The 9,150-nt window shown below is 36.8% G+C and overlaps 1 protein-coding gene across 1 annotated transcript in view; it reads right to left on the reverse strand.

Moving 5' to 3' along the window:
* Positions 1-1,801: 1,801 nt before the first annotated feature.
* Positions 1,802-9,150, reverse strand: part of ak5 (adenylate kinase 5) — a 108,159-nt gene continuing 100,810 nt past the window's right edge. Inside the window, exons 12-14 of the mRNA XM_016679340.1 lie at positions 5,263-5,379; positions 4,832-5,014; positions 1,802-2,271 (exon numbers count right to left, since the gene is read on the reverse strand). Of these exons, the coding sequence (XP_016534826.1) occupies positions 2,197-2,271; positions 4,832-5,014; positions 5,263-5,379 (375 nt within the window). The 3' untranslated portion in view covers positions 1,802-2,196. The remainder of the gene's footprint in view (positions 2,272-4,831; positions 5,015-5,262; positions 5,380-9,150) is intronic.

Raw genomic sequence — 9,150 nt, forward strand, 5'->3', positions numbered from 1 at the left:
AAACTTTTGTCCGATGAAATATATATAATACAGGACACGTTGAATAGCATGTTGCATTTCTTTAACAATGTGAAGTCCTTTCTTATTAACTATGTAACACATTTCTTCATAACAAAAACTTCTCTGCTGGTTTTCCAGTTTTTAAAATCTCAGGTCCAGATCAATCTGCATTTTAAGTTTTCTTGTGACTAATGAGTTTGTTAGCTAAACTTTGATTTCTTTTTTAGTTATTTTGTATGGAGTTATCATGTGAAAAACCTAAATACTGATAGATGTAATGTCAAAAATCATCATGCATAATCACATATTGAATTAAATAAAGAAGAACTTTAGAAGATGTAAACAATGACTTATTTGCCAAAAAAGTGTCAAAAATAAATGAATTGTTTTACTGCAGAAATATTTCATATTTTCTTTATCCTTCTTGATGGAATCAGAGGTGTTTATGATTTACTGTTCAGACTCTTTTTGTAACGCCATGAATAATTTTAGATTTGTGTATGTGGTATTTCCCTCGGAGTATTATGAGGTTACGTATATAATCTTCTTCCTTTTTTATTTTGCTCTTTATATTGTTTACATGTGTCTGTGAGTCGTATTCATCTCTACTGTGAGTTGCAGGGAACTTTCTGACGTTGACACCATGTGATGCTTTTTTTGCTCCAGCAGATGGGGCTGCCGGATCACAGGGTGAGCGACACAACAAACAACACTGAGAAATACTCGATTTAACAAATGCACAGGCTTTATTGGAATGTCAGATTACCAGACTCAAACAAGAACCCATATAATGAACTTGTAAAACACACAAATGCAGTAATCGTAATACTTTTAATATTCCGCTGTTTTTTTTATTTTTATTTAATGAACAAAAGGCAGTTTTAAGCTTTAACTGTTAGATCTGCATGCTTGTTACGTTACAAAGCAAAGTGCTGAGCACAAGAATGAACACACACCGACGTCTCCAATCTCTGGTGGAAACGATCAGCGTGCACCCAGTGGCAGCAGGGGTCGCTGTTTTCTCTGTACAGTTATGAGCCTCGGTCCGGCAGTTGGCAGTATTATACTGAAGTTGATGTGAGGAAGAGGAAGTGGGTGAAACAAAATGAAGAGGAGGGAGCAAGTGATTGCAGGTGAGGCATGCATACCACAAGAGTTCAATAAGCTGGTGCAGGTGTGAGGGTGATGTGGAGGTGAGAGAAGAAGAAGAAGAAGGTCTTCAAGCGGCTGAACATCAGGGTGTAAACCAGGAGTGTCCAAACTTTTTGTCAAATGGGTCAAAATCATCAAGACAGATTTACTTGTGGACTAAAAAATATGCAATTTCTAAAACAATATTATGACATTTTTACATACTCAACAATAAATTAAGCATACAATAATTAAAACACTGCAAAAACACAAAATCTTACTAGTTTCTTATGGAAATATCTTACACTTGAAATAAGACAAAACCAACTAATAAGTAATTTTTAAGTCAAATATAGGAGCTTGTTTTAGTAAATAACTTCTTAATTGTGATTCTTTCACAAATAACATGGAAAAAATGTCTTATAAGTGAAATATTCTCTCAGTGGAATCAGTACTTGTTCGATATTAATAAATAGTTTACTTAAAACAAGCTATATCTCCGAAAAGTTACATGAAAGTTAGTTTTGTCTTATTTTAAATGTTCTAAGATATCTGCACTAGAAACTAGACACAAAATATTTAACAATATTTTGTATTTTTGCAGGAAATAAACAAATAAACTATACATTTTTGTAAGAATAGGGTGTGTAAATCATTGCATACCCACAAGTTAAAAAAGATTTTGCACATTTGCCTTATAATGACTTGTTTGGGGGGCAAAGTAGTCTCAGTTATAAAAAACAGGATTTGGGTCAGGTTTTGGATAAAACTTTAGCCATGTGTAATACATTAAAAGCTAATTTTAAATAAAAATTATGAAACAGATGTGTTCCTATTAGCTAAAAAATTAAAGAGAATGCAGAAAGTGTGGTAATAAAAGGACGAATACTTTGTATTGCATCAAACATTTTCCATACAAGAAGATTTTAAATTGTAATAATTTTACCCTGATTTAAAACAAAAGGTCTCCATCTGCATCAAAACTTGTGTAATTTTCGAATTGTGATTGGGGGCCACACAGAATCAGTCCTGGACAATGGACACCCCTGGTGTAAACGGTGGAAATCAGAAGGTGGCAGAAGACTCTATGGCTTGACAGATGTGGACAAAAACCTCAGGTGGCGACCGCTCGGCGTCAATCTGCAAACAGAGACAAACAAAGGACTTTCAGAAACTATTTAGCATTTCTACAGAGTGCTCACAGCCCAGCCTGGACTAGAAGCTGCTTATTTTATTTTTTTATTTGTTTGTTTTATCTTGCAGTCGCCAACTTTCTATTATTCCTAAATCTCCTATGGAAAATGTAAAAGCAAGAAAGACAAGAGAAATGTGGTGTGTTTTCTTCAACATATCTGAATTAAATAATTAGGTAATTAGCAGATGTGTCAGACCAGAGACACATCAGACTACTTAAAATATTTCTCCTAAAAGAGCCAGCTTTATTTACTTTTGTATTAATTTTATGCAATAGGGACAGTGCCTTCTGTCGCCTGCATTGTTTTTCAGCCATTAAACTGTTTGATGGCGGGGAGGTTCTCTGCAGACTAAAGTGGGCGTTTCTACATTTTCCACGTTGCTAGCTGCGTTTCAAAAATGTCAATATTCCACTAATGTCAAAAAAAAAATCATAATTCTGAAATTGTGGTGCCTCCATTAAATAAAAAAAATGCAATAAAAATCACACATGAATAAGTTTGTTCAAGATAAATTATTAAAATTGCCCTCCAACTACTTCCTGTGGTTTTCTTCTTCGTGGTTTACGCCAGTGTCAACATACGGTTGTTGATCATGTGACTTGTGTGAGACAAACACTTTTTTTTTATCGAAACAAGTTTTTTTTTTGCTATTGCCTTTTTTTTTTTCAAAACGTGAAATTGCGTAATCATATGTTTATTCTGCCTTTTATACGTTAAACTGGATCACGTTTTTGTAAACCACACTAGAACTCCCCCTGGTGGATGTTTCGATACATCGTTTGGTTACGCTGAAAAAAGAAAACAGAGATCCAAGATGGCGGAACGTAATACCGGAGAGTTCCTAAATTAAACTGACATCACCTTGATACGTTGTTGTTTTGGACGAGATTTGTTCGTAAGTATTGGTTAGCTTGCAGTAAGCATGGCTAGTTTGCAATGTTAGCTAATCCTATGCCTTGTATATTTCAGTTTTACGATGGTCATAGTGAAGGCAGTGGTCAGACGCCATTCTTCTACAAACAAGCAAAAAGAAGGAAAGACAAGTCTGGTTATTGGAGCGTCGTTATCTTGCTGCCTAGCCGGTGAAAACTAAAATCTCAGGGCGAGGACAGCTCAACGACCAATGGAAATGTAGCTATTTACATAATCATTGTTTATCTTCTATTAGAAATTAATGTTTTATTTGAAAGGTTACATAAATCTTTATTTGTGTATTTATGTTAAATTAAAAACCCGTTTTGCCAGGTCTGGGCTCGCCTCTGTACCTTGGCATTTAAGCACACACACGCAGACGCATGCATGCAGCTGATGTGGCATTTCAAGCGTTCAGACAGTTTATTTTTAAAGAAGCGGATCATCTCCAAACAGAAGGTCTGTGGTTTTTGACTTGGCCTCATGTTAGTGGGAACATCAGTGAGGTGTGTGAAGCCCACAGTGAGTCAGATGTTGCCTTTAAGGTCACCGCTGACCTTTTAAAGCAGCAATAATATTCCCAATTATCCGGCTGTGGTGTGGAGATGATAGAAAGCTGCGTACAGTTTATAGACTGGAGAAGATTGGACACCTCTGCTGCTGTAATTATTTCTCTTAACTCTTTAAGTTAAAAACGTTGGGGTTTAAAGTTTGAAGTTATGTGGAAGTTGTAATGAGTGAGATAATGAAAGGAGATAATTAAAGGTGAAATAAATAAAAACTTTTAGGACAAAAGAGTCAACTGTTCAAAAATTCAATTTCCCTTATGTTTGCAATTAATAAATACATCATTCAGTCATTTATTATCTAAATGCTCAACTTTCACAAACTATAATCCATAAACTCACTAACTTTATGGCCAGTTCTGTAGTAAAACTGTTCCAGTTACTTTCAAAACAAAAAGCTTTTGTTAAATCTGAAAATATGGATTCTCATTTAGAATAGGCTCTATTTTCAGAATAAAGTCTCATTTAAAGATCCCCACCATACACATCAAATAATTAGGTCAAACACATAATTAGGTGTGTTCGACCACAGACACATCAAATTATTCAAATTACATAAAATATTTATCCTTTGTTTATTTTTTCCTTTATGTAAGTAAAATCCTTAAAATATAATTCAGAAATTCAAAGGAGGGGGAAAATACAAAATGCAAAGTGGTGTTCACTGCAAAGTCACAAAATCTTACCAAATATTTTGTGTTTAGTTTCTAGTGAAACTATCTAGACATAACTAACTTCCAGCTAACTTTTCAGCTAGATAAAGATTGTTTTAAGTAAATAATTCATTAAAATTGGTGAAAAACTTCTTGTTCCACTGGCAGATTATGTAACTCATGTAACTGGTAGTTTTAACCTATATTCAAGAATTATTGACTTAAAACAAGCTGAAAAGTTACTTAGAAATTAGTTTCTTCTTAATTCAGGTGTGCTAAGACATTTGCACCAGAAACTAGACAGATTTGATGTTTTTGAGTTGAGTGGATTTACAGAGGATCGGTAGGGAATTGAACCCTCGCCCTGTCTTACGGTGTGCAGCAGCATTTTGCGTTCATAGTGAGCGATGACGGCCTGGGCGTCGCTGCAGAAGCTCTCGGCTCTCCTCTGCAGGGCGCTCTCTGAGGAAGAGGAGGATCTGCTGCGGCTCTGCACCCTGCTGGTCATCGTCTCTGGAGAACAGCTCAGCAGAACCACGGCACTCGGTTCCCCCATCTGATCCCACAGAGGAGAAAACGTCTCAGTGGATCCGTATGTGACAAATCCCGACTGTGACCATCTCATTTCTTCCTGTTTGCCTCATCTCTTCCTGCAAATATCACCTTTAACACCTATTTATGTCTCTGACTGCTGCATGACTGACTCATTCGCTTCCCTCCTCTTTGGATGAACTTTTCTGACTTTTCCATCTTTTATTCATGTTTCTGACCAGATGTGGGGTCAGTGTCGGTGCGCTGCCTTGCCTTGGCTTCGTACTCCTCCGCCTGCCTCAGGTCTTTGGGGAAGCCGCTCACCACCAGACCCTTTCCCTGTCGGACCGCCGATGCCACGGCGTCACACAGCAGCTCCAGCAGCGTCTCCTTGAGATTCAACACAAATAATTCATCATGTTATGAATTAAAGGTGACCTACTATGCTTTTTTTATACACAAAATCATTCTTAGATCATGAGATATTTTTCTTTGGTCAGTTCTTCTGATTTTGAGCTTTTTTCAGAATGAGCTGCTTTAGGGCCTTTTGTCACTTTAACATCCTCCAACTCAACGTTTACACTTGCACTTGAAAATGGCTGCAAACAGATAAACTATTATACAACCCTACATCTTTGAAAAGCAGAAGTAGGGCCTCCTGCACAACCAACAAGAATGTAGCAAGTGGTTTCTGGATGGTAAGTCAACAATAGACCACTTGTCTTTTCTAGCAGCCATTGTACAGCGCATACAGCAGGAAAACCAGCTGACCAAAAGTGCTGGAACTCTGCTTGGACTGCTAGGTAATGGGCCTGGGCTCAGCTTGAGTTGCTAGGTAACGGGCAGAACGCTGCTTGGGTTGCTAGGTAACGGGCTTGGGCTTGGCTGGGGTTGCTAGGTAACGGTGCAGTGCCCATCGAATGTGACTCAGAATCGGCAGGTTTTTGAAACGGTTCATTTTCCAGACACCAGAAAACATGAACTATTGCCAAATAATGGTTCTATGTGTCTGTTTTTAGAAGCAGTAGAGGCACAAATTGAAGTATAAAAATATGCAAAATGTGAATTTTGCATAATAGGTCTCCTTTAAATCTTGATGTATGACTTAAAAAACAAATTATCACTAGAAAACTGCCAGGGATTCACATCCATATGTTTATTCCCATAGTTTGATTTTTGGAATAAATTTATTTTAACATAATTACTGAATATTATCTTATATTTTTAATAAAACAATAATAACAGAAGGCTGTTAATCACCCATTCATTAAGTCAAGTGTGTGGCAGCAGGGAAACACCTAGAAGATGCATGTTGTTGTTTTTGTTGTTGGAAATACATTCAGAACTTTTTTTTAGACAAAATTTATATTGTCGTGATCCATTGGTGTTTGAGTTTTAGGTTTCATTTGTGTTCTTTTTTATCATTTCTTGTTTTTCCTCATTAGCTGTCTTTGTTAGTGTTATCTTTTCTACTAATTGTTTGTGTTTCAGGTTTTCCCTTCCTCCATTTTGTCTGCTCTGCTTATCTTCCACCTTCCCTTTCAGTCTGCTTCCTGCTCAGATGTTTTCCTTCTGCCCGTTCTCCCCCCAGCTGTTTTTACTTGCTTCTGATTAGCTCATCTTCTCCACTCTTCAATGTATGTATTGCTCCCTGGTTTCATTGTTCTCGACTGGCTGCTGCAGTTTCTTCTCCTGTAAATATGTTTTTCTTCCCCCCATTAAATGATATACTTTATGACAATTTTCAGTTCTCCTGTGTGCATTTTGGTCTAATAATGTGACCTAAAAATGTTTGGAAACTGCACAACTTTTCCGAATGCCTGAGACGCTTTTTGAGATCTACAGTAATTTAGTTCTTTTCTGTGATGCTATATTAAAAATTGCAGGTGGGAAGATAATAATTCACAATTTACTGTGAGGAAAATGACGTTACTTTCAACCTGTGATTTACGTAGTCCAGTGTGATAATTTTGGACGTCACCACCTAACATTGAGCTCAACCACCTGACAGGAAGCTAATTTATCTGGTTTGCATCTGGGATTTATGATGCGTTTAAGTTACCTGGGAAATGAGAAGTTGAAGCTGGGTTTGACAGGTAACAGCATTTTCGTTAATAATTTCAACATAGACACTGTTTGCATTGCCTCTTACAAACATAATTTTAAGCTTTACTTTCTTTAAGCAAAAAGCACTTTTAATTTTCAATTTAAAATTTCAGGTGCTACAAGTAACATTAATATTAGACACATTCTTACTTAACTTTTTTGTAAAATACACATTTCCACCAAAGGTTAATACTGTTGATACAAGGAGCGGCCATTTTGAAACGCAAAGTTGGCTTACGAGTTGTAATTGTGGATAGTCTGGGTTGTTCCCAGTTTCCCAATGGGAAACGTGACTTTCCCATTGGGAAAGTTCCAGTTCTCTTTATTCCCCGATAAAATCAGAATTTCCCAGTTCTGAGTACAACTGGAAAGCATCATAAGTTGGGATACATTCAGTGCTGCACTGGTGGAAGCTGATCGGTGGCTTCCTGGGGAACCTGTAACGTTTAATGTTGCTCAGGAAGAACAGTCTCTCCTGGGTTTTTAAAATGACTCAAAGTGTTTCAGTTCCAGGTCGATTTATTAGTGAGAGAGTTGAATTTTGGGACTCTCTCAAAAATTCAAAAGACAAGTGTTTTTGTTGCTGACTTACTATTCAGAAACCACTTGCTGCATTCTGTTGGTTGTGCAGGAGGCTCCACTTCTGCTTTTCAAAGAGGTATAGTTGTATAATTGGGCATCTGTTTGCAGCTATTTTCAGGTACGAGTGTAAACGATGAGTGGGGCTCATTCTGAAATTATCTGAAAATAGGCAAACCTGAGAAGACTAAAACCTCATTATCTAAGAATTATTTTGTGCTAAACATGTAATAAGCATGTTTTGTATCCCCATAGACATATGCTAACTTGTTCAAGGAAGCATAATAAATTACCTTTAATGCACAGGCCAGTTTTATGATTCCTGTTGCTCTTTTGTTACTATGTATGCCAGTAAAAATGGAGCGCACTGTAAACTTCCTAAATGATATTTATTATGGAATGTAGCTTAATATGACTTGTAATCAACAGAAAGTTGATGCAATTTTAAGGTTTTAGTTCCTTTCAGTCCAAAAGCAAGGCTAGAAGGTGGATTTAGATTTTGGTTTTTTCCACTTTTGTAGAGCTGTGTGCACTAAAATCTCTGCAGTTTTTACTTTACTGGATGCTTGCTTGATGTTTTTCTTTCAAAAAGTCAGAACTGTCATCCCTGAATAAAAGTTTGGTGTGGAAAAGCTTTTCAGCTGAATCTGACCTCCAGGAGAAAATCTGCTCAGATTGGAAGAGGAAGGTGAGATTTATGTTACAATTTCACTTCGTCAGCAGCAGAAAATATATTGCAGCATAAGCATTTGTGTCCAGGTCTATGATCAAAAATGCATCAAATCAGTAGCAGCATGTCAACAAATCAACTCTCCTGGTGTTGTTAGTTTTCACATGACTGCAGTTTATCTCACTGTTGCATGAAAAAACCCCTTAACTTCTGCAGAGAGAGAGATTTCTGCGAACGATTCAGCTTTAAAACCTTGAGAGGAGCACTTTGGTAATCCCACTGTGGGATTATTAATTATTAATCCTCCTCTTAAATCTCAGTCTTCCTCTGTCCTCTCTCTGTGTGTATATATTAAAAAAAGCATAGAGCAGTTCTCATGTTGGAAAACACACGGGACGCAGCCCTAATGTGCTGTAAGAGGCTTAAGCATGAGCCGAGCTCGAAAGCGTTCGGGATTTTCCTGCCAGTCGATGAAAGTCGAAGCAAATCTGTGCGTGGGAGTTTTCATGCAGCCTGTAACTCGGTTCAGCGCTTGTTTATGTTCTCAAGCCTGATTGTTCCTAAAACGTCCAGAGAAATTATGAAATGAAGACGTAAGTTATTCTACTGCACATGCAGTTATATTTTATTGCTTACTTATTATATTTTTTATATAATATAAAGTGACCATTATTTTTTGAAAAAAATTCATTTAGTACTTTTATGAAAAATGGTCAGTGTTAAAAGACTTAAGAAAATTTTTCCTCATCTTTAACGCTTTATTTTTATCTTATTTTATTTAAAGTTCATCATGTCCTGAACCAGTG

The sequence above is a fragment of the Poecilia formosa genome, unplaced genomic scaffold (assembly GCF_000485575.1).
Source record: "Poecilia formosa unplaced genomic scaffold, Poecilia_formosa-5.1.2 Scaffold208, whole genome shotgun sequence".
NCBI lineage: Eukaryota > Metazoa > Chordata > Actinopteri > Cyprinodontiformes > Poeciliidae > Poecilia > Poecilia formosa.